Genomic DNA, 25488 nt, shown 5'->3' with positions numbered 1-25488 from the left:
TATAGATTTTTTGTCAAAAATCAACTTTGCCTAGAGAGAAAACCTGCATAAAGCAGCCTGAAGGCATGAAAGTCTCTGGAGAATACCATTCATGATTTCTAAGACCTTCATCATAATCTTATTCAAGTTAAGAGGGAAAACTGCTTTTTGTTATAATACTGTGAAATCTGTAAAAAAATGAGTGCTACCTCCTAAAAAGTATAGACTCAGGGTTGTCTGCGACATGGGGAAAAGGAACTGCTAAATGAGGCAGTTTCTTTATCTCTCAGCTAGCACAAGTTGACAGTATGTACAGTTTATGTGATGCAGTGGAACAAAACCAGCTATACCATGCCATGTCCCCCACATGACTTCTCCCAGCTTAGGCTGGGGCTGAGTTCACCCCTGAAAAATCTCTAAAATGTACATTTGTTCTCTTACAAATGTACAAATGTACAAATGTAACAATAACATTCCCAATGTAATAAAGCTTTGGCAACTAGAACCTTAGCCAGATGATAACAAAAGCTCCCAGTCTTTTCTGGCTATCTTGGCTCCTTCTGGACTCATTTGACTTTTCTGAGACTAGTGACTAAGAGGAGACCTCAGTGTCTACCTGAAGGTTGGGCAAGATGAATCATTAGAAACTTCTGGTGGGTGGGAGATTTTGTCAGATCCCACTCAAAACAGAGACATTGCTCCTTTCCAGCAAGCAGGGAGACTTATTGGGAATCCATCACTGCTTGAGCCAGACAAGGAACAAACTCCACCACCTTAACACTGAGTCTGCATCTGTATGTGGGATCTGATGCTCAGAAAGCACTTGATATACTGAGAAGAAACATGGGGAAGGTGCAGAGAAAGCATTGGGGCATTATCATGCACAACCTGAGGGCAAGAAGAAGAAGTTCTCCTAGAATTGGTTGGATTTCTGGGCAAAAAAAAAAGGTCATTTGTGTTATTTTGTGGAAGGCTTTCTATGAGTGTAATCTCCCCAGGCAAGGGTCATGTTTGTGTCCGTTACTTATTTTCTTTGCTCTAGTGATCCTGCAGTCCTTCCATTGACTTCAATGGCAGTGCTATTCATGGACTGACTCTAGGATTGGGCTATTTACTAAGCAAATAATCAGAATCAGCAGTTTTGGAGTCATATGGGCACCCAATAAGCAGCCTGTTTTGTTGTTGGATTGGCTATAAAATCCCAAATCCCCTCAGTTCCTGGCTGCTGGCACCAAGGCTCACTAACAGCAAGCAGAATGGCCTTTCAGTCTGTGCTCTTTGTTTTCTTAGCTGGACTGGTATTTTTCTCTGAAGCTGCACCACTGGTGAGTTTCTTTGTATTCAAACTCAATCATGACAAGAATGATAATCTAGATTTTCTAGATGACTAGCATCCTTCTCATCCATGAAATTCTGAAACCATTGGGCTTTGCCAGAATGATATTTCTGGGTTTTTTTTTATAGTGACATCTTCAGAATTATTAAAACTTTTTTTTTCTTTTCTTGCCATTTACCCAGCTATTTTAAGGTATTATGGAAGGGTCAGGGATCTAGGTGGTGTGGACCTTTTCGTTCCTTTGTTTCTATCTATTCATGACTCATCCTGCATCCTCAATAAAGAGGCAGCTTTTCCAAACAAGTGCTTCTCTAAAGCACTGAAAAATATTTTTGAGGTATGACTAATGATTCCTTATAATGTAATGAAGCCTAAGAGTGGGATATTTCAGCTTTAGGCTGTCATATATATTTCTTTGTTGGTTTCCCTAGTTAACATACTTTGTCTGCACTTACAAGAATTTACTGTTTTCATATTTGTGATCTCATTATAAAGGTATAACATTATATCATTTTCCTAGAGCCATTTAGAGCAACTCTAAATATTGATCAAGCAATTTGTGTGTGTGTAAAAAAGTTATCAGTATTAAGCTCTAAGATATTCTGCTTAAGAAATAGATGTTTTGAATAGCATTTGTCAGAGAATTTACTTTTCAGTGAATGGTAATTCTGCAATTAGAATCCATCTTTTCACTGGGAGAAGGTTTTTGCAGGCTTGGTGAACAGTTCCTATACAAATTCTCCTCCTTTCCCCAAGGTGTCCCATGGCTCTGTTGATTCCAAATGCCCTCTTATGGTGAAAGTGCTGGATGCAGTCAGAGGAAGCCCTGCATCTGATGTAACTGTTAAAGTTTTTAAACAGGCTGAAGATGGAAGCTGGCAGGACTTTGCTGTTGGGTAAGTTGTGTGGTCTTCTGGAGCCATTTTCAAGGTGCCTTGGGAGATCTATTGAGGAGTTAATGGAACGGAGCTCTGATCAAAACAGAAATATTTTTACTGACACATGTGCCACACTATCAGTGTTCACAGCATATGAATTCTGATCTAAAATCCATTAGATTTAAGTGGAATTTATCCATGACTGAAATGTTAATTGCAAAAATATGTTCAGATGCTTATCTTAATAAGTAACTAGTTTTAGTACTTATTTTTTTCTCCTAGCTTCAGTATTATCTTTCCTTTCTATAGTAAGAAGAAAAAAAAAAAAAGCCTATTTACCAGCACTTTGTAGGTAATCCAGACTAACCTATCTTTGTATGCAATGGTTATAGAGCTTTATTTGCAGCAGTCACATACAAAATCCTCTCTGTAAGCTTTGTCTGCACACATGCAAATAATAAGTGCATTATTCATCTTTTGCCATGTACCAAATGTGCTGGTTGGAAGAAACTCCTTGACCAGAAAGTTTTAAAGAGTCCTATTATAATGCAACCCAGAGGAAAAATTTCAGCATTTGTTTGAGGTAATTTTTCTAGCTCTGAATGTCTTTTTCTAGAATGACAGACCGATACCAACAGATACCTAGCATCCTTACAAATACCTTAGCACATTACAGAGGGTCAGACAATGATATCTTCAGTCTGTGACAGGTGTATGAGTAACAGAAGAACACAGTTTACTAAAATCCAAATAGCTGAGGTACTCAGACATTTAACTTTCATTGCAACAATTTGTTGAATCAGATTTTTAAATAACTCAAGAGGTCTCCAGTAGTAGCAGAGAGTACAAGCACAGAGTACTAAGCACAGAATGATAAGCACAAAAATGGACAGGAGTCCATTATATGTATAATATATACATTATATATATTAATATATATATATAATGTATATCCAACTATACATTTTATTTTCTTTTACTAGGATTTTTTTATAGCTTGATTTACACAAGAAGAGCAGGAAAAAAAAAAAACAGAGAAGAAGACTATTAGGAGAGATAACTTTCTCTCCATCTAAATGGTTTCTTTTTATATAATTAAAAACAAAATACACTTTTCCCCATTGAAAAGTACCAAGAAAGTTTACAAGATTAAAAGAAAAACAAACAACTCCACTCCCAAATGCTGAGTGTTAACTTAGGAATAAATGACTCCTAAAATGGATTTATATATTTTAATGAACAGCGAAATTCCATGAAAAATGACACATTTTTTTCAAGGAAAGCATAAACAGGAATAACATCTTATCCCTAGTGACCAATCCTTTCATTATTCAGAAACCAAATTATTTCAAATGTTTCATCAAGTGCTGTTTAACATTTAATGCAAAATACAATTTACAGAAGAATAAGTTAAATGTAATGTCATTACTAAATGCCCTCACTTCTGGGGAATAACAGTTGTTAGTTTGCACCACTGCTCTCAACAAACCCATGGAGACAAATGCTGTAGTTCTTTGGCAACTTCTGTTGATGCTTTAGGGTAGTACACTCAAGAAAATCTAATCACTTCTTCTTAAATATAAATTGAGAAGATTAACCCTAGGCAAGTGAGAACCATTTTGCTGGGGGATGGCAGTGAAGGAACATTAAATCACAACTTTTACTGCAGGTAGACTTTGACCTTTTCCTTTGCTTGCATCATAACCAAGGCTGCTTTGAGTGATACCATTGACTTTAGGTGATGACAGTTGTCTGAACCAAGTTTTCATATGCGATTACAATTTTATTATTTTGGGGATACCAGAGTCCGCCTGTGTTAAAACAGCTGAAAATATAATTGAAGTCCAGGTACACAGTCTGTAAATACTCCTCAGGTGAATAATATTTTGAAGTTACAGTGCCTAGAAGATACATAGGAGAAAATTACATTTTGTACAAATGTCTGTTGTAGTTATGTTTTTACCATTTTGTTTTCTCGCTTTTACTTTCTATTGGAGCTCCTCCCATGACTAGCTTTGACCTTCTTGCTACTCAAAAGTTTTTGGAAATCTAGGTCTTATCATGTGGTGCAAGAGTTGCAGTCACTGAACACAGTTTTCATGTGACTTAGGTCATCAGTCATGAAAGAAAATATTTCTGTGCATTTGAAATGGTTCCCCAACTCTCCTTTTTTTTTTTTTTTTAACTCTAAAATAAGAGCTTGTGTTCCTGAGATACTTCCTCATCAGTCTGCATCTGAAAGCCTAGTTTATCTCAATGCAGTATGTGTCCTAAGAGTTCATAAACATCATTGTACAGACAGTGCAGATTTAACCTGGCCACAATATAAAACTAAGGCCCAGATAGTAAAAAAGAGGATCAGGATTGCAGTATGAGCTGGCACTGTAGTAACTTTACTGGAAAAGCACAGCTTTTTGTCTTAACTGTCCATCTTACAGCAGATGCTGGCAGTCCACATCCAGATCCAATGTAACATCCACATTACATTTAGATCCTGGCTCAGACAGAAATACAAGTGCTGTTCAGAAGCAATCACAGAGTTTTGCTACCAGTGCTGCATGCTGAGCATCCTCTGCCTTGTGCTAATCCCCTCCAGGCTCTGAATCACACACTGTCCTGTTGGCTGTCTGTGCAGCAGTAATGCTGAAGGGTTTCCTTGTGAGACCAGTTGCATTGAATGGCTACCACTTAATAACTAAAATACAGAAAGTGCCATTAACTTCTGGTAGTGGGCATGCCTTTTCAAGTGAGCTCTTGTTTCCAGTTTCATGGCTGTTCTGGATGGTTAACCCCCTAGGGAAAGCACCATTCCAGCTCCATTCACATTTTCCACAAACTAAAACTAATTTGTTTGTCTGAACAAAGATTTTAAGGCAGACACCATTTTTTCCTTTTAATTGCTTTGTGTCTAGACTGTGCAGATTATAAGCAGAAGTACATGGATTGCTAACCTCTTCTGTAGGATCTCAGTAATTCTGTTTCACAGCTTCAAGAACACTCACAAAGGAATTCTTTCTTCTTTTATTAAAGCAATATAGATTAAACCAGGAATTACTAATTAAACTAAAAGAAAACAGATGCATACACTTTACAAACTGACTGGGATACTTGTTTCAAATAGGACTTTGATTCTCTGCAGGTTTGGTCTGCCCTGGATACAGTTGATTACAGTTGTATTGGACCAATGAGATTTTGTCAGTCTTAGCAAATAAGAAAAATGAAAATTTGCATGGGATTTTCAATCCTGTTATCTCTTAACTTAAGCAAAGCTTTGTCATTCAGTCTTTTTTATTTGCCACCATTAACCAAAGATTACAAATAATGTGAAGGAGAAAGAGACTGGGAAAGTAAAGCCCAATAGCACAGTTGATTCTGTCCCAGATAAGCAGCATGCCACTGCTTTCTCCACTTCCTCTCCTCCTCCTCAAGTTTGTTTTCTGCCTTGGCAGTTACTTCTTGTTATAAGACAGGACAGTTCCATTAGTTCTTCCAGTCAAGGCTTTCTTCATTATTCCTTCAACTACACTTCATATGTTTATGAAGTGCTATAAATATCAAATAAATATTTTCAGCAGAAAAATATACAAACAAAAATAAACAAACACAAAAGGCTAAAAAATCAAAAACTAAGTGAAAGGAGGGAAAAGAGATAAATGTGCTTTAGGAACTAAGTACGTAAATATTTAAACAGCTGTCATACAAAGCTTGAAAAGCCTCCTTTGCAAACAAATAGGGTGCAGTGACAGCTATACTTCCTTCTTGCTGTTTCTTCATCTACAGTTTTTTGCTATGAGCTGAGCACATAAGCTCTGAGCTGGGAATTCCTATTGCTCATTTATACGGTACCCAGTGGAAGAGGCCCCTGTTCTTTGACCAAGGCATTGTAATTCAAAGTATTAAAATCTTGTGATGCTAAATTGCTTTTCCAAGACATTACCACTCAGGGTCACATAAAATCACATCAGTGCAAAGGAATAAACTCCAGAGCCTCGGTGCTAATAACAAGAGAACAAAATAATTTTCCAATAAAATTTCTCTTCTCTCCTTAGTTTCATTTTGAGATTTGTCATCTTGCCTTTCATCATGACAGTCCTTCTCCTAAGACAGTAACCTTTGTTTGCAGAGGACTTTTGGTACAAGTTAAACACGATACTATAAGAGGGACCTTAAACCAGCCAGCCTTGATTTGTGATGTATATGGGTGAGTTGGTAGCAAGGCCAGACTCTGCAATGTATGGAAACATACACAGAGGGAAGGAATCATTAAAAACTCGATCAATGTAGAATTTGGCACCTCTGCTATTTAATATTCCACACTGACTGCTTCTGTTTAGTGTCTAAATGGCAGTATAAAATATTTATATGGCTATTTAATCATTACAGGAAAACCACAGAGTATGGGGAGGTTCATGAGCTCACAACAGAAGAGCAGTTTGTAGAGGGAAAATACATGGTGAAGTTTGAAACCAGCTCTTACTGGAAGGCGCTCGGGCTTTCTGCATTCCACGAATACGCTGATGTAAGTAGTGGCAAATGTCCTCAATAACGAGTATGCACTGCCTGTGTAGTGGCATCAGCTGGAAAGAGCAAACACAGCCCTTTAATAATGAAGGAGCAGCATCACTCAGGGAAGTGGTTTACTGCCACACAGCACTGGACAAATAAATGCAGTAAACATCCAGCTAAGCCACAGGAAGGAGACAGCTTCCCTGCAAATGCTGACACAGCTCTTCCAGAGTGTAGCTGTGCCCGTTCACCCTCTCATACCAGTAGGGAATCTTGCTTGAAAAGAGCTACATTAGTCAAAATTTGACAGTGTGTATAAAAACAAACAAGGAAAAAAACTGTACCAAGAAAAAGAGGCTGCTTCTACTGATGCTGAAGGAATGGAGAGATTAGGAAACCTTAATTTTATCGGAAATAAACTTAAATCAGAGGTATTTCCCCCATATCAGTCACATGAAAATCCCTAATTAAAATTCATGAATTCTAATATGACATGTAATTACAGGAAAAAAACCTATTCTTTCTGGTGTGCCTTTTTTTAAATGATGTTCAGTACCAAAATGTGTAATTAAAAAAAAAATTTTAAAAAAAGGTATAAAAAAGTAAAGAAATAATTATAGTGGGAAAGGAAAAGTTGACTATTTCATTGATATTCGAATTTCCCAAGCAGGCCAGCAATATGATAATGTCTTGTCTCTCCCTTTGCTTTCAGTTCTACACTGATTTATTGTGTGCTCTATCCTACTACATTTACTTAGCACACCCAAAAATCTGTTTAATTTCAGGCTTAATCTGTCATTAAACTTAAGTTTCCCCAATTTAAGTAGTCTGGAAAAGCTAATGATAGTAGCTTTCTACAATACTTTGTAGAACATTTCAAACCATAAGTTCATGGAGCTCTGTGGAAGACTGAAACAAATGACTGAGTCCCAGCTCCATAAAAGTCTGAGGTGCAGCTTGGGTGATTTAGGTGAAAAAAAAAAACCTCAAAAGTATTCCCCTAACCATTTGGATGTCTGAAAGTGGAAAGGGCTACAGCTCAGAAGATGTTTAAAAGAGCCTGACTAAGATTGTTTCATCTAGGCTGAAGAAGCTTCCCCTTGACATAACAAGCCTACAGGTGAACAAGCTAGCCTGGGAAGTGGGTAAAATTCAGTCACTGACTGTGTACAAGGTAACTGAAGCCTACAGTCCTCATGTCCCAGCAGCTCAGACTTTGGTCTTAGAAGACAACTCTAGTCCACTTATAGAAAGTACATCATGGTTTAGAAAATAAATCAAACAGTAGGCTAAAGAAATCTGGAATTTAACCCAGGTGACAATACTTTCCTGGCAATTGGGTGTCCTAAGTCCCATTGGACTGATTTGGAGAGGAGGAGATTTGAACTGTCTTAGGGCAAGAGTGTCTCCTTGTTCTGGCAAGTCTAGCCACTCAGTTCTTAATGCAAAAACTGACCCATCACCAGTGGTGTTAAAAACAGGAGGGGGCACTGAAGTACAGAAAATAGCTTTGGGCTCCAACTGCCTGCCTTTTTTGGACACGTCACACAGGGGTTGTATTTAAATTCCCTGGGTGGAATTTCATCCCTGTCTTTCTTACTGGTCATTTGAGATACCTCCCCCTCACCCTCCTATTCCACATCACAGGGCAGTTTGCCTGGCTCAGATGTGGGTATTTCCATCCAGCTTCGCTGCAGCTCTTAGTGGAACTCGGTCCAAATCTCACAAATACCTCAGTCCCTCACAGGCAGTCATAAAGTAGAGGAAGCATTACCCTTCAGAAGGGTAAAAGCATTGAACAGAACTAGCCAAGTGCTCTGCAGATGATGTGAGGGGTTGCTGCTTGGTTTTTAATAAGGTAGCTTTGGCTGTTTGCTGCTCATCATGACCACAGGTTTTCTCTTTTCCAGGTGGTGTTCACTGCTAATGATTCTGGTCACCGCCACTACACCATCGCCGCTCTCCTCAGCCCTTTCTCCTACTCAACCACTGCTGTTGTCACTGATCCCCAGGAATAAACCTGTACTGTCTTTTTCACACTTTCCTCCAATAGAACTATCATAGGCTTTTAGGAGGAAGGTTTTTCCTACTGCTAAAGCATAACTTTTTTGCTACATTAGTTGTTGTTGTTTTTTTTCCATTTTGTAACCTGGCAAACTTCAGACAAGTCAATAAAATATTACTTCTTTAAAACAATTTTGACTCAATTAGTGACATTTTATTGTTTCCTAAAGTATTATGATTTGCATCGAAGTGCAAAGGACATCTGAAAAACATGCATGGGATGACACTTGATTTAGTTTTGTTATCTTCCTACCACTACCTTAAAGAAATCTCACCAAATACATTGGCTCAAAACAGGAAATTCACATAGTTGTGTTACTGTAAAAAAAAATACCAAATAAATGTACTCAAAATAAGAAAGTCATCTGTGCTACTCCAAGTTTACACACAGAAAATATGGTCCCACTGTCAACCAGCTCAAAGGGTGAATAGGTAAAATTCTGAATATCCAGCAGCAGAACAAACTGCAGAAACCATTGAAATAAGTATTTCCAGAGAGATGAAAGAGTTAAAATCTGGCTAGATTTAATTAAAACTTCAGGTAAACATCAATACATTGATGTTTCAAGAGGAAAGTTGCCTGCTCAATCAATCTAGAAAGCACTGAAGTCATTTCAGTTAGCACTTTTTTAACATCTTTGATATTAAAGTAATTATTTGACATCACACAGGTGGCTATCTTTTACAGGTGCATTCCAGTGAAATCCCTAATAAGTCAAATCTGTAGCCATCATTAAAAAGAAGTCCATAAAGAGAAGCAGCATCTTAATACTCTCTTCGTATTTTTAGAAATAGGAAAAAGTAAGCTGTGGAGTGACTGTGATTCAAATAAAATTGCTGATAAACTGACTTTGAGGGCTTTAGCAGTGATTGCTGTAAACCAATGGCCTATTGTATTTAAAATATCCTGAAGCAGAGGACTGGGGTTTTAACTGGATTACGTAAATTACAGAGAAAGAAACTGAAGTGGTGCCAGCCAGAAGCCTTTAGCACTCATTTGCAGCTGACCTTGGAGTTCATACCCAGAGCCTGCTGGGATGACGGCATAGCAAGTGAATTCACAAGTTACAAAAGACTGCCTTTAACATTTCACTGATTACTTTTTCACGGATTTCTAGATGCTACCATAGTTACACAACTCTTGTAAGCAGTGCAAACAGTTTCAAAACAGCACCCACCATGAAGTATGGAGATTCCATGGGATCCTGCTATCCCTGGAGCTTGAAAGGTTTCGTTTGAAGTGTGTTAAGCCCTCAAAATAGGAAATAAATTTACTCGTATAGATATACTCTGCACAAAAACAAAACAAGCAGAAAAAAACTACTCTGCTGGTAGCCATCCATTTGATAGAGAGCATAAACCTAACTAAAGAGTGTTTAAGCCAAGATTAGAAAAAGTTTAATTTCAAGAAGCAATATTTCCCTCAGTTGAACCAGATGCTTCTGGTAGGAGTTGACTTGCAGGTATACAGGGAAAGTCCTGAGCTGGTACTGAATCTAAGAGAGAAGTGATACAACTTAAAATACTGTTTAAATGTGCTTCAGAAGTTGGTGTGTTGAATTGTTTTCTTCCTAGGGAATATGTAAGATAACAAAATAGCCCACAGATTATCCACCTACCTTTTAATAGAGGTGGGGAGGAGAGTGACACAGAGAGGAATCTTTTAATGTATAAGCATGGGTGACTCAATTAAATCCAGCCATAACCACAGAGAATTTCTCACTGAAATTGCTGAGTTGACATAAAATTTGTATTTCTCTCAGTTATGAGGTCAATACAGCATTATTCCTCAATTAAAAAATAAAAAAGAAAAATAAAAAAGAATAGATATTTCTTCCAAGAAAATTGGCACAGTAGTTGAACTAGGCCATGTTCACAGTGTTTCCACAGACAAGGGTATTAAAGACTTATTTTCACAAACAAGGTTCATGTTTGTATGGGTTACTTATTTTCTCATTATTTACAGAGTAAATAGTATGAATCTACGTGTTGAAAGTCATAGGGGTTTTCTGATAAGTAGCTTTGAGAGCATTTGAGAGGCCTTGATATAAAAATCACAGCTCCCACCTGTTTCTGCTTGCTGACAGAAACTTCCTAGTGGTAGGCAAAATGGCTTTTCATTCTGTATTTGTGGTTTTCTTAGCTGGCCTGGCACTTTGCTCCGAAGCTGCACCATTGGTAAGTGTCTCAGGACTGAAGTCCTTCTACTGATGTAATCCAAATATTTTTATTATTTTTTAATTAATGTAAGAAAAAAAAACCAAACATTTTTTTATTACTATTATTTTGATTTTACAGTATGTACTGACTGTAGTTCTCTGGGGCTGCTCTTTTCTGGTCCTTCTTTCTCCTTCCCTAGTGATTAGTGAGAGGACTTTATTGGTAGAGGAGTAGCACTTGTAAATAGACATAGTAATAATATGAAAAGCAACGTAAAACAAGAAAGGGAAAACTATCATACTCACTAGACAAAAACCCTTGAGCATTCATAACATAATGAACAAGCTGTGTCACGAGGAATTTCATCTCCTGTTGCAAAATCCATGCTAGAGAAAGGCCTTCTTTAGACTTCTGCCTTACTGCACAACCCACTACAGCTTAATCCCATGTAAGTAAAGAACAGAGCTGAAGTCAGGATTCTTCTTCCAGAGGGCTCATTTATCCCAGGAAAGCAAGCTAAAGACTCAGATGCTTCAGCCTGAAATTCTCCTACAACAGCCTTGTCTCTCTCTCCTCAACTACTCATTTTTCCTCTCAACTGGGATCTTTGGGAAAATGATACCTGATAAACGTTATTGAGGAATTAGGCTTTCCTTGAACTCCCAGGGTGTAAAAGTCAGGAAAATCAGTGATGGCAGTGCAGCCCTTCTTGCTGAGGTCTCACAAGAAACACCAGTGAGGAGCCCCTGCATTCCAGAAAGGGAGCGTGAGGAATCTGGGCATACAGGCAGGATAGATTGATGCTGATATATTGGTATGGTGCTAGACAGGGTTCCTGGCCCATGAGACATCCCAGACTGTAAGAGGGAATGAAAGAGAGGGCTCTTGATTTTTAACCATCTATATCACAATTCGTTTTACAATGATTAAATGGATATCAGCAACTGCTATTTTGAGATCATCCCTGTTTAGCACCTTCTACAAAGCTCTATTTTCTCACTCTTCATCTGCAGAATTGGGTAAGCTCAAAGCCTTGATTCACCTCTATTTTTGAAAAGGTAAAACATCAGGCCATAACCACTACTTGTGATGAATATGTTGGGATGGAACTATAGCCATGCTGCATTTGAAGGCAGGATTTTCTCTCCTGTCCTTGTGTAGCTGCCAGGGTTGACAAATCTGATTCAACATGCAGTTAGGAGAGAGTCTGCATGTGGTGCTTAACGCGTTTACAGCAGAACTGTAACTCTGTGGCAACAGAGATAACTCTATGGCAACAAGGTATCAGAGGCTCTCAAATCCAGAAAGTTGTGCTCAAATTGCCAGTCCAAAATACCGGGGAAGAGTTGGCAGATTTTTAAACATTCCTACTACCTTTGAGGATGTAATTATTTCCTGTTGAGGCCACAATTTGACAACAATGAAGTTACAACTTCATGCTGGAGATGATTGTAACTAAGCCATGCCAAAAAAAAAAAAAATAGAGATGTGGTCTCACAGCTGCAGTGCCTCCCTGGTGTGCATAGCTACATGCCCAGCAGCTCCTGAAATCTTGCTTCCAGGCTCCACCATATCCAGCCCCCAGAAAGCTTCAGATTATGTTTCCTCAGCACACAGAAATCTTGTGGAAAATATGGTCTCTACTGTACATCTGAATAATAGTATTCCTTACTGTTTTATGATGCACCGTCACCTATCCTTCTTGAAACATAAAAATTCTCTCTTCCTATTGCAGGACCCTCCTGATGCCAAGCATCCTCTTTCTGTAAAAGTTGTGGATTCAGTCCGAGGAAGTCCAGCTCCAAATGTTCCAGTTAAATTATATAAAGAAGCTGCAGATGGATCTTGGGAGCTGTTAAATTCAAAGTAAGCCACACTAAACTAATGAGTGAAAGATGGGAAAGGCAATAGGAAGAGGCCAAATAGTTCAAAGACCAGTTCCACATTCTCTAAAGTGAGATGTCTGTTTTGCTCAGAGGAAAGATAACATACAATTGAATTAACTTGCTGCAGATTGTCTTTTAAATGTACTACAGTTTAAACTACCAAAATGGTTTTATAATGCCTTATAATTCCTATGAACACAAGAAAGTGTTTTCAGCTATCCTTTAATTCAGTCATCCCTTCTCTTTAATTTCATTGCAAAGGTCTATATTACTTTTAAGTACCCACCGATGAACTGTTGCATTGTTACCAGAAGAGTCAGACTCTTACATTTTGAAACCAAGACTTTGGTTGAGAACCCAGCACTTACTGGCCATTTTCCATCTTTCTAAATGGATTTTCATTTCTTACAACACCACAGTTTTAAAAAGAAACTGTTTTGAACATATACCATATTGTATTTGATAGCCTTCTTTACTTCAAGATAAATGACTTAGCCAAAAGGAGAAAATTTGGGGATAAATCTTTCTCACCTTCTCTCCCACAGAGAAGCAATAACACCTCAAATAACAGAAAAGAATCTCCAGATATATAAATTCTGCCATGTCTTTTAAAAAACATAATTGTAGAATTTAAAAATGCAGATGATTTTTTTTAATTGCCCTCTATTTTAGTATGTATTAACACACCAAAAAAAGAATAAAAAGAAATTTTTACTTATAGTCTGAAATTAAATTGGAAAAATTCTTAGGGGATACACAGAATGAGCATTCTTTATTCACCAAGCAATATTCCACTTCCACACTTAGCTGCTCATGATAGCTGCAAAGTCTCACCTGAGACCTTTCCAGGTATGATAACACTCTATTCCACCTTAAAAAAATAGGGCTCTCAAGGGTCTGGCATAGCCCATGAAATTCAACAGTGAATTTCCAGACTCAGATGCATTTCTAGAAATTCCAGTAGAAGCTGTTCATATGGATCTTTGGTGTCACAGAGCAGTGGGCTGGCACAAGCAACGCTCCTCTCATGTGTCCTTGAAAAATGTAGGTACAGTGAAGGGCACACTACAGTTCAGTACAGTGGGGAAAACAATCTACTCATGTTGTCCTACTTAAATTGACTCACACCCTCAAGTGACAATTCCACACATATCCCATCACTATTCTATTATCACACACTGTAAATGTGTGAAACTTTCCAGTAAGAGTGTTCAGTTCACTTATCTTCATTTCTGAGCTTAGAGACTCTATATAAAGATACTCATAACAGCTGGATGTCGACTGAAGTCTTAAAAACACATTTAACATTTGAAACAAGGAGCAAAATAACTTCAGAATAAGGGAAGCAAAAGTATTGCTAATACTAAATCAACCTCTCCCACCTTGATAATTATTTGTAAATAATTGAATGCTAACAAGAGGTCCCGTAACAAATGTTCCCAATCAAAGATGCATTTGGTATTATCTGAAAAAACTTATTAGAAAAGTGATCAGTTATTACTGGCAGCCCTGCTATTTGTGGATAACCTACCTAATAAAAAGTTATTTTTATTACAATTATTTTTATTATTATTTATAAAGTTAATTTTACAAAAAGGTGTTTCAAAAAAGGGACATATCTGGAAGACAGCATTCAATATTGCTTCTGGACCCCTAAATGGGCTGGTGTTCAAAGATGTATGGTTTCAAATCAGTACTAGGGCTTTATGTAACACTGATAGTATCTTCAAATCAAACAAAACTGCCTGTTTGTTGAGGCCATACAAACCACAAGGAACTCTATGAGGCTACACTGCTAGCTGACCTATGGTCATTTTAAATAGCAGATCTCAAATTTCTAATAGCCAACTGTAAACAATATTTATACTGATGAAACAACTCAATACATTTAAATAGGAAAGAGAACCATGGAAAAAACAGGACAGTTTACCCTACTTAGTAGCACAGTGAGTGCATCATAGAGCTTCCACATTGCTTACAGCAGTGAAGTTTTCCCTCTGAGTGGGTTCATTTAATTAATTCCAGGAGTCTGCCAAGAGCCTATGAACAATAATGCCAGTTTTTGGCTCACCCCCAAACCATGCAGAGTAAGTGAGATGGCAGGCAGCCATCTGCTGTGGTCACTGTGGAAGTAGCAAATGCCAAGATAAGCTCTGAGGTATCCATAATACAGATGGATATAAGCCATTCCAGATCAATAGAAGTATTCATCCTATTACTTAAGCCACACATCACTCAAGTTCAATTGCTAAAAGCTGCATCTTTCTCAGGCTTTTAACCAAACTATAAAAGTGTGTTCTTCTACCATTACACAGACAAACCAATGAAAAAGGAGGCCTCCCAGAGCTTACAACTAGAGAACAATTTGTAGCAGGGTTATACAAGCTTGAGCTTGATACAGCCTCTTACTGGAAGAGTATGGGCTTGAATCCCTTCCACAACCATGCTGATGTGAGTATTCCTTTTTTCCTCTATTTCAGTTTCAAAGAATAAAGATATTTAATATGTGTAACTTCAGTTACTAACTGCATATGTTGAACTTTCTTTTCACTTTAAAGTATTTTCACATTAACACTTTAAATCCACAGTCTCAAAGCTTTGTAGCAACATAGTCATGACAGAACCTAGTTACTAGTTCCCCCATAAGTCTCAAAGCTCCTAGATGTGATATTTATGAAGAGGTTTTCCATCCTTCTACCTCTGCTTAAGCCCATGATTGGTTTTGTGATTATTCAAAGCGTTTGAGGGAAAATAAATGGAGTACTCTGTGAAGTCCCCTGGAAAAAGCATTTATCTGCCTTTCAGAGCAGATATTTGTATGGCTACAGACAAAGTTCATATTTAGATTTTTAAAGACAACAAAATTACGTATTATGTTCTGGATGCTTGGAGCCCCATTTTAAAAGAGAAAAAAAAAAAAAAAAGGTACAATATGCCTCTTTATTTGCACAGAAAAAATAAACTGGTTAGAGGAAGGTGTTCCAAAACAGGTACCAAGTGAGGCCTGATGAAAGATTTGGGACTCCTTGGGGACTGTCTCCATCCCCTCAACAGCCTTAGTGCTTCCCTATGACTTTTCAGTAGCAGCAGTTCTATATTTGTTAGACTGTGACACATCTGCTCAGCTATTCCTTATCTCTGTGGAGAAAAGGTGGCAAACACCTGGATTAAATTTTCTGTCTTCCTGAAGCAAATGGAAGATGACATTCTTGTACTAGACAATAGGATAGTCTGGATAGTCTTGCCTTCTGTGGGAACTCTAAAAAAAAGGGAAGATGAAAGATTTAAAGCATGCAAGTAAATTGATTGTATATCAAGATAATGGTTGACTGGAAATTCATTTAATCTACAGTGCAAGAGCCTTCTTTCTTAAAAATAAGCCTCACTAGGGAACATATTTTGCTCAGTTCAGATTGTTTCATATGCATCTTTTTTATTAATATTGAAAGGAGCACATGAAGCTGTGCATCATGGAAAGCTATTAAACTGTCTGTTTTAAAAGCCGACACATCTCATCTCACAACACAAAATAATGTATTATGTGGAGTGAGAAATCAAAGGACAGGATGTGCTGGTCAGGGAGATGTTAATGGGGCTGTGGTAAATCGTTCCTATGTAAGGTTATTATCATACTGTGGCCAACTTCTCTAACTACTAGATTTTAAAGCAGAACTAAAGAAACTCATTGTTTTATACTCTGGCCTAATGACAGCTAGTGTAGCACTGTTTAATTCTGTTCCTTGAAGTACAGAACAAGTTAAGAGCAACAAAAGCACTCCAGCACTTGAAAGAAAGGCCAAATGGGCTAGCTGGTTTTGGTTTTTTGGTGTTTTCTTTTTGTTTGTTTGGTTTGGTTTTTAACAAAGAACATCAATGGGGTTCATAGTAAGCCTTCATAAGGAAGCAATAAGGAAAGAAAAAAAAATCTTGTTGCTATTTATGGCTACCAACAAGGAAATGCCAATTTGAATAATAAATAAATTCTTAAATAGTGATATTTATACTTTTAACAAAGGATATTTAACCAGTGGAAAAACTGTGTGTTACAGGCAGTCACAGTTCAGAGTGAGAATATTCTGAAGTTTCATGTGAAGTTGCATACAATGATCACAGTGGTTCTATCTAGGCTTTTATCTGGAGATCACTTCTCATTTTGTCTCGCATTTGTTTTTTTCTTTTTCCAGGTGGTGTTCACAGCTAATGATGCTGGTACTCGGCATTACAAGATTGTTGTTGTCCTTAGTCCCTTCTCTTACACAACTACAGCAGTAGTTAGTGACCCAGTGGATTAGAAGCTGACATTAAGCATGAAAATTCAGTTGTGTAAATTAAAAGTTGCAGAAATGATAAGAACTTGGTATCTGACTGTATCAACAGCTTTAGATTTCATAGTAAATCACCAACAGTAAGTTTTTTATTCACTTTGTTTACCTTAGGAAGAAAGTGTATTGACTTTGTTTCCAAATTCTCTTCTAAATAAAAGTATTCTGCATTTCCATATTGCCAGTATTGCCCTTCAGAGTAGAAGTTTAGTATTTGAAAAAAACACATTAACATGAGAAAATTTATTGAAATTCCATTATGGGGACTCTGAGAATAAACCGCGGTCTTTCATGAAGCTTTTAAACTAAATTTTTTCTTGCAAAGGAGTTGAACAAAACACATCTGTGAAAGGCATCTCATGAAAAGTAAGCAGACAGAAAATACAATCCACCACTACCATCTCCTATGTTTTATTAATGAAGCTCACAACAGATGAAGTCACATGGGATTAACTTCCTCAGGGCCCCACACAATTATCAGATAAACTCACCTCTCAATTCTGATTTTGGAGACATAGAAGTGAAAGCAGGAAAAGGTGACAGTGTGGTAGAACAGCATTTAAAGATGTTAAGCAGGCTACACATACTTAAAATGCCTTCTTTCCTGTTTTCCAATATATCATAACTGGTGACATTTTCAAGGACAGACCAGAAGTCTGTGTTTCAGAAAAGTATATCGCTCAAACATGCCTGAAGAAGCTCATTCATGTATTTGCAGAAAATTCTGCATATATTGTCCCCAGTTGAAGCACTCTCCAGAATTACTTGCATACCTCAAACCATCAGACACTTTCGTAATAGTGGTAAAATGCAATTAAAAATAAGGATAACTGATGAATCCTGAGAAAATGAATTTCATATTTAATGCCAGGAGAAATTTGGATGAATCCTTCTGTTGCCATTCTAGTAATCCCTATATAGGGAAAAACCATTAGGAGATTCAACAGAATAGCTACCCTGTACTGGAAAAGTATGCAAAAAGGTTGAGTCACTTAGCCTAATAAAACCAAAAGCTGAAAGCCTATAAATACAAAGAAAGGGAAAACGCCCTTCAAGCCTAAGGCTTGATCCCATCACAGCCTAACCTGATGTATCTGGACAGGTGTGTCCTTTTTTTTTTGCTGTTATTTTGGGGTACAAGACACTAGAAAAATGAGCATTTTATCTAGAAACAAAACAAAAATATGGTATCTTTTCCACAGAATCTCAGAATAAACAAACCAACACAATCTTTAGAACATTATATTTCATAAAAGACAATGATAAAAAAGTACAAACATTTTCATGAACAACAAAAAAACCCAAAACTATGATAGTACACAGGAAATTCCCAGCATTTGTTTCAGTGCATTTTTTCATTAAGCCTATCTTACATACCTCTACAAATAAAATAATCTTAAGTACACTTCCGCTCGCTGATATGCAATGGATCCTTTTAATTTTTTTAAACAGCTGGCTCATTAGTAACCCACTACAACAATTAGTAAACATAACAATAGAAAAATAGAGTGGCAAGATCCAAGAAAAAGGACATTTTGCACTTGCTTTTCAGTACACTGCCTATTTGCAAAATGGACTTTATATTTTATATTCTCCTACTTAAATTTGAAATAGAGAAAAGGGGCTTGAGAGTATCTTAGCACATTAACCAGATTCTACTCTTAATATTTCTGTAATGTTTTTACTTGCTAATTTGCAAGACCTTCAGAATCTTGTAAAATACTCCCTTCTTCTCACTCCACGTTCACTCCTTGGAGACATCCCTCATTTGCCTTGTCAGCAATGCAAAAGCCAATGTGATTGGCTTCTGTCTAGATTTTACAAGAACCATGAAATTATCAAAAGGAATGTGCACAACTCTTAGTTCTGCATCATATTTATTGTGTTTGAAGGCACTGTCTATGTTAAAATTCACTACAGAAAAGTACTGAGTTCAAGCAGGTAGTATACAAACACTAGTTTGATGTAATTTAAGATGGCAACTTCTAAAACTTCCAAACAAAGTGATAAAAGGTATTTAGAGAAGAGTGTTGGTCAGCAATTCATAATTTAACATCCATCATTTTGGGGCACCAAAATGTAAACTTTTTAAGAACTCAGCTATATGTCACAATCCATTCACAGACTGGTTTAAATCACGTTTTTCTAGGACCATACATGATCAATCACTTAAAGCTGTAAAGTTATATTAGTTCAGCCACAGCATATGTGTAATATAGTATGTATATATGTAAGTATATATACATATATATGCATAAGATTTTTTTTTAATTGCACATATATTTCACAGAATGCCTAAGTAATTGGCACAAAATCATGCTTCAGAAAACAGTACAGACCTACGGTACCAAAAGATGTTTCATGATCGTAGGTGTGAAATTGTAGGTGAACCGGTACTGAAAACCAGAAATCACTTCAAAATTACATGAGGGATTTAAAAAATTATTCAACTGGTCTTAAAGAACTGTATTATAGCCTGCTATGAAATAAGACTAATTTTATTATGAAGATATAATTGTTCATACAGTGTATTATCTCTGCTTTCTCCATATGCTTCAGAATGTTCTATACACCCAGTTATAGAAAAATCTATCAGGAGGTGAGCAAACCACTTATGCATGCTTTTGAAGGATGTTTTCTTCACTTTATGCTTTTAGTTATTTTCAGTGTATTACATCGTTCCTAAAGCATGTTAGATTAACTGGTAGATATTAAGGTAATTCTAGTATGGTATAAAATATCCCTTACAATTGTTCACAAGTACTAAATTAAATTATAATATTTCTACTAAATATTTGGGATGCTTACAGCTAAGCTCATAACATTACTGAAGGATGGCTAAGGGCAGAATTTGCTGCTGGGATGCCAAAGAAATAAAAGGTGTTTATGGCAAACAAACTTAAAATATAAAAAGTACTACACCATTTGTGGCAGCAATTCAGGAAACCAACATATAGTAATGACTTAAAGTTAGGATTCTTTGTCAACACTCTTACAGAACACTCTATGGATAAACAATCCTTATTATATATACTGCTTTCCATTCTTTATGGGAGCAGAAGTCAGTCTTTGGTTCCTAAAGAGTTGAGTAACTGACAAACAAAACAATTTAGCATATCTTGGTCACTATATTTGCACTAACATAGAAAATAAATGACCTGGTCCTTTTCCTTTGTATTAACAAGGGATGTAAAAAAATATTAAGAAAGATAATAATGCTTAGCAGTGGGATACTTTTAGGTAGCATAACATTGCAAGCAAAGAGAAAATAAGATAAGGAAAGAGGCTAGTTATTCATACATTTAACACCACAAAAATAGAGGAACAGACAGGACCAATCCTTAGTGGGACCGTGCAACCTCAATCTCATTGACAGTCATCGACTTGAGGATCCTCAGTGCATCATAGAAGCACTCAGCACTCTACCAGAATAGGCCCTTAAATAGCTATATTGAATAATATATTATGAGTGGAATTTTAAAAAGCACTTGGGAATGGCCTGCTTTCTGTTCTGCTTATGTCATCACCATCCTCATCAGCAGAACAATGCGGCCAACACCGTTCTTCTGAAAATCCCACTCTGCAAGCCTTTGAACTATTAGAACTATGTTTTATTATTCTCTTAAAAATCTAACTTTAATATTCTTCCAATGAAGACATATTTTTGGCTCTTCTGATTTTAGAGGAAAAAAAGTGCTGTTTACTAGAATTTAAAAAAAAAATAAAAAACAAAAAACCAATACCAAAGTACTGTACGCACCCAGACACATCGTTTTAGGCATTAAAATCCCTGACATTGACACTAGTGGCACACTTGGAAACAGTTAAGAGTTCCTGTAGATCATAATATGCAACAACTGCAAGATTTTTTGTAATACACATGCAATATGCATATAAATACGATTCAGATGGCAGGCAGGGTATCATACAATTTTGCTGGCAATAAATAAAATTAAAAGCTCTCTTTCTAGCAGGTTCATATAAGAAATTGATTTTTCTATATAGATATGCAGGAGGCCTAGAGCTCAAAACTAGTATAACAGTTTACAGTCATAGCTGGCCAAAAATTAATATTTCCTTCATTTCACATAAGGTATAACCTTGTTATAAGCATACTTACATTTTACACTTGTTCTTTCATGCTAATAAAAACATTCCTATAGAATTCAAATGAGAACACACTCAAATACATACCAAAGCATAAAATATTGAACAATTGAAAAGCAATGTACACACATTAATTTACATCACATATTTACAAAACACATTTTAAAAAGAAACAAAAGCATTCATTTAAATACGAGGAGGGGCAGTTTAGTATAAAAAAATTCCTGGAAGAGGCCTGTCCTTACTTCCAGAGAAGCTACAAGTCTGTTTTCTGCAGTTTGTTTAGTTGAGTAGTTAAGATAGAGAGTGTGAAGAATGAAGGCTTGAACAGTAGTCTCATGCTGTAAACATCTGAGTGGTAGCTGCTGGCTTTTCTTTCAGGACAAAATGCATGGTACATACAATCACTTCTCATCCCAAATATGCATCATCAGTTGGTCAAAAAACTAATTTCTAAGCTGCTGTTTGTTGGTTTTGCTTTGTTTTACAGTGTTTATCAGTAGCTTCCAGTGTTAAAAGTTTATTCTGGTAGGATATCTTGCCGCTCCACTTCCATCAATAGTCTCTAACAGGAGCAAGTTCTGGTATGAGATTAACAGTTATGTTTTTATACAATCTACTGACAATTATTTTAGGAGTATATACTAAATTGTTCAACCCATCAATGTACTGACGTTCTCTGGAATACCTCAGAAGTTTGTATCTGCAGAAGGAGTTGGAAGAAGAAAGTTGAGAAAGATTTGCAAGAAACAATTCAGTTGATGCTAGACATGATACTGTGACAGTCATTTGATTTTGAAGTATACCTTAAATTCTGAAACTACTCCTCAGACCTTTGAAATTACCAAATAACCTACCTTAGGTTTAAAAGCAAGTTTTTAAAAAAATTTTAATACAGTTAGATTTTATGGCCACAAATACAAGTTAACATTAAGACTAAATAACTTAGGAGGCATTCAATATGCAAACTTTTTATGGTCCCAAACTAAATAGCTTTTTTTAAATTATTCCATTTCTTTACATTATTTTGTTATAAAATTCACCTAAGGAGCTCAGGAAAGATTTAGGAATCTTCACTATTCTTCATTATAAATTTGAATGTCTGAAATTATTTTCATTTCACTCTTGATACTCCTGCATTTGCAAACATCTAAATTTGAGGTGATTAAAATAAAAGTTCCCCTCCCCCAGATTACCCATATATACATTTTAGTATCCTATAACAGATTTACCCATTTCTACTGCACATGTCTATAATTTTATTCATAATTCAAACCTATGAATAAAAGAGAAAAAATATGTTCCCAGAAAAAGACATCTGTTGATGACAGAACTGAGCAGTATTTCTAGTTACCTGAAAACACATATCATAAACCCTTTATTTTGTGTTTCACCTTCTAAATTTTATGGGTAGCTCATCTGCTGCATTCCTGTTTCTATACCATTCCAGGGCAGCCAGAACCAGTTGGCCAGTTTAAGTGTTTTGTATCTTTGAGCAAAAGAAAGGAACCTCAAAAGAAAAGGTTTAAATCAATGTATGTAGGAAATGAGAAGACCTGAATCTCAGAAAAGAATTAAATATGAGGAAAGAAACCAATCCTTGAGGAGTTTTTAAGTCAGTTTTCATGCAGGAATCCTTTGCCCTAGCTGTACTGCTTCCTTTTGTAAAACATCCAGGATAGCCAACTAATGGAGCCCTGCCAGCACTAAAGCCCAAATTATTATGGAATAACATTATGGATCAAAGGTTATGATGATAATATCTTCTGACACACAAATTTAGTCTCTCTCATGGTTAAATAAAAAATATCTGAACAGCAAACATGTTTTTAAGAAAATACAAATTTTAGCACAAATGAGGAAATAGCACTGGTAAGAAATGACTGCTTATTCATATGTGTAGATTCAAGGAAAAAATTTCACATCTTTAGGAGTAGTATTTGAATATTTCTCTGTTTGTCTTACCGTCCTAAAAACTGGACTTCACCTCTGTGATGGTGAGGAATGGATTTGTACTTCCCTAAATCACCTTCTGGTCTTGTTACATTGTATCCAGCATAGTGAACCCTGCAGTATAACACATAAAGATTTGTAAAAACATCTTCTTACAGCTCACCACACAAGTTAAAGCAAAAGCGAAAAATACACATCAAATATTTTAAAGCTAAGTCTTTCTGTTCACTGGCATTCTCTTCCTAAAAAAACCAGCAAATGTCCAAACTCAAGTAAAAAAGCTAGCAAATCAAAGTGAATAATAGTAACAACAACAACAACAAACAATAATAATAATAATAATAATAATAATTATTATTATTATTCAATATTTCCTGTTTGTTCCAGCATAAAAGCATGAGAATAAGCAAGAAAAAAAGTATGGAAACAAACTTGTCCTTTAAAAGGTATCTCTTTATAGACACACTTATACAGATGCTTTCAATAGCTCAGTTAGAACAGTTTAGACTCATTCACTGTGAGCAGTTGGTAATGTCATGAGTAGGGCTGTCCATTGTCCAGCCTGGGACTATCAATATATTCACAAATGAACCTCTCTCTCAAACACTGCCCCTAAGATATGAAACTCCTGCTTACACTACATGTCTGTGGCATAGTATTTCATAATGTTAGCAGTAAGAGTGATGCAATATGCTTAGTATGGTTACCTATTGTTATATCCGTTGTTATAAGACTTAGCTCTTAAAAACCTGCTAGTTTTCCCCAGGCCAAGAAAAAAAGAACATCATACTTATCCTTTCAAATTATATATTCTGATATTTCCAAAGCAAACTATGTAGAATTTGTCCATTTAAAACAAATTACAAAAAGGTAACAAGTAACAGAACAGAAAGCACCTAATTGGTCTCAAAGAGTGGATGGTACAGAAAGACCTAAGCACTCACCTGTTCCAAAGATCATCATCTTCTCCACCCCATCCCCAAAAGGCATTTGGAAAACCATTGATCTTCTTGAATTGTTCCACTGTCAGGCCACTTACACCACCAAAGAACTCATTGTATGGAAGGCTGGAAACAAAAGACAAATTCTATATTGTTAGCTGAACTGTGACGGGTAGCCCTCTCTTTGAATAACACCATTCCAAAAGAGCAAGTGCCCCAAACTAAGGACATGATCAGAGGCTGAATGTATTCACTAAGGGAAACTGGTGCACAGATTGCTAGCATTAAGTAACCTACACCAAGCTGAACAAAAGGTTTGCAGTAATGTCTGATTTACATAAAAGGTGCTCTTAAACTGTAGCTCCAATTAGTATCACACAAAGGAAACAAAAGTCTACCAGGTATTTCAGATCAGATGGCTGATTCAGACCCACAGCTGAAGTGTTAAGTGAAGCCTTCAAATTACTTATGTTGACCTTGTTCAACTGAAAAAACCCTCTTTAATCAGCTGAAAAATTGCAAATCAGTAATGCATCAATTAAATAATTTTAATTCATTACTATATTCTACGGAACTGTCAAAATTTGACAGAAACAGTTTAACAGTACATATTAAACAGTGAATGACATGCTGATTTAAAAAAAAACAACTATTTTACAGTTTTTAAAAGATACACTTCTGAATCAAAAGGATCTAAGGCTTTCCTGTCAGTAAGAACAGTATTTGCTAACACATATAATTAAGCAGTAAACAGTTGGTCAACATGAACAGCCTATCTATAAAACATATTTTTCCCCAGCCAATGTGATTTCCAGTCCTCCAAACACTCTGTTAATCAAAAAAAAAATTAAAACATTTAAGTATCTGTATTTACTTCCATCAATATTAACTTGCATCCTTAACCCAGAAGCTGCTACAGTAAAGTAGCTTTCTTTCAGAAGCAGCACACAATCTCATAAAGCAAAAGTCTTTTAGGAGACACTTCCAAATCTGGAACCTTCAAGGGGTTAAGACCATCCACAAAAAGATTTACCATTGCTTAGGACACAACTGCCACATTGAATAAGTCCAGAATGCAAGGGGGAAAAAAAATAGAAATACACAATCATGTAATTTCTGATCTCTGTGGAAACACAGGATTCAACCAAATCTTAATAGCATGTGGAGAAGGTTGCAATTATATTTGCCTTCCAACATTTAACTGAAAGAGCAGGTGTTTAACCTCTCCTCCTCCCTTCAGAAAATCCCACATACATACCTCCAAAATAACCAAAAAAAAACACCATTGCCAACCCAAAACCAACTGGAATATGACAGCTAGGCTTTTTGAGGTTTATTTATTTTTGTATTTTACAA

General features: G+C 36.4%; 3 protein-coding genes across 9 annotated transcripts in view; 2 read left to right on the top strand and 1 right to left on the bottom strand.

The window, feature by feature from the left end:
* Positions 1-1185: 1185 nt before the first annotated feature.
* LOC111924904 (transthyretin) lies at positions 1186-8895 on the top strand. Its single transcript, XM_023921203.2, has 4 exons — positions 1186-1304; positions 2072-2211; positions 6577-6712; positions 8610-8895. The coding sequence occupies exons 1-4, from the start codon at positions 1236-1238 to the stop codon at positions 8715-8717; spliced, it is 453 nt and encodes a 150-aa protein (XP_023776971.1). The 5' UTR covers positions 1186-1235; the 3' UTR covers positions 8718-8895.
* Positions 3412-25488, bottom strand: part of B4GALT6 (beta-1,4-galactosyltransferase 6) — a 45611-nt gene continuing 23534 nt past the window's right edge. For 3 of the 7 annotated variants that reach the window (XM_086889514.1, XM_086889517.1, XM_086889506.1), the window contains 3 exons: positions 24136-24258; positions 23204-23305; positions 18358-21941 (listed from right to left, as the gene is read on the bottom strand). In XM_086889514.1, the coding sequence (XP_086745640.1) occupies positions 21794-21941; positions 23204-23305; positions 24136-24258 (373 nt within the window). In that variant the 3' untranslated portion in view covers positions 18358-21793. Of the gene's footprint in view, positions 4095-6670; positions 6771-15730; positions 16069-18357; positions 21942-23203; positions 23306-24135; positions 24259-25488 lie in introns of those variants that run through there. The other 4 variants (XM_086889535.1, XM_086889551.1, XM_086889525.1 and 1 more) reach the window with 4 other exon arrangements.
* On the top strand, positions 10798-17307 carry LOC111924905 (transthyretin-like). The gene is made up of 4 exons (XM_023921204.2): positions 10798-10941; positions 12659-12789; positions 15125-15260; positions 16994-17307. Exons 1-4 carry the CDS (start codon positions 10873-10875, stop codon positions 17099-17101), a joined length of 444 nt encoding a protein of 147 aa, XP_023776972.2. The 5' UTR covers positions 10798-10872; the 3' UTR covers positions 17102-17307.

This window comes from Cyanistes caeruleus, chromosome 1, assembly GCF_971803275.1.
Source record: "Cyanistes caeruleus chromosome 1, bCyaCae1.hap1.1, whole genome shotgun sequence".
Classification (NCBI taxonomy): Eukaryota; Metazoa; Chordata; class Aves; order Passeriformes; family Paridae; genus Cyanistes; species Cyanistes caeruleus.
The sequence above is the reverse complement of the archived record's forward strand: the minus strand, read 5'-3'. Positions and strand labels throughout refer to the sequence as shown.

Bases quoted from the DNA above. Each gene is read 5' to 3' on its own strand.
- LOC111924904 (XM_023921203.2), top strand. From the start codon at position 1,236: ATGGCCTTTCAGTCTGTGCTCTTTGTTTTCTTAGCTGGACTGGTATTT. The intron at 2,212-6,576 runs GTAAGTTGTGTG...TAATCATTACAG, and splicing joins TGGCAGGACTTTGCTGTTGG to GAAAACCACAGAGTATGGGG. The intron at 6,713-8,609 runs GTAAGTAGTGGC...TCTCTTTTCCAG, and splicing joins CATTCCACGAATACGCTGAT to GTGGTGTTCACTGCTAATGA.
- LOC111924905 (XM_023921204.2), top strand. From the start codon at position 10,873: ATGGCTTTTCATTCTGTATTTGTGGTTTTCTTAGCTGGCCTGGCACTT. The intron at 10,942-12,658 runs GTAAGTGTCTCA...TTCCTATTGCAG, and splicing joins GCTCCGAAGCTGCACCATTG to GACCCTCCTGATGCCAAGCA. The intron at 15,261-16,993 runs GTGAGTATTCCT...TTCTTTTTCCAG, and splicing joins CCTTCCACAACCATGCTGAT to GTGGTGTTCACAGCTAATGA.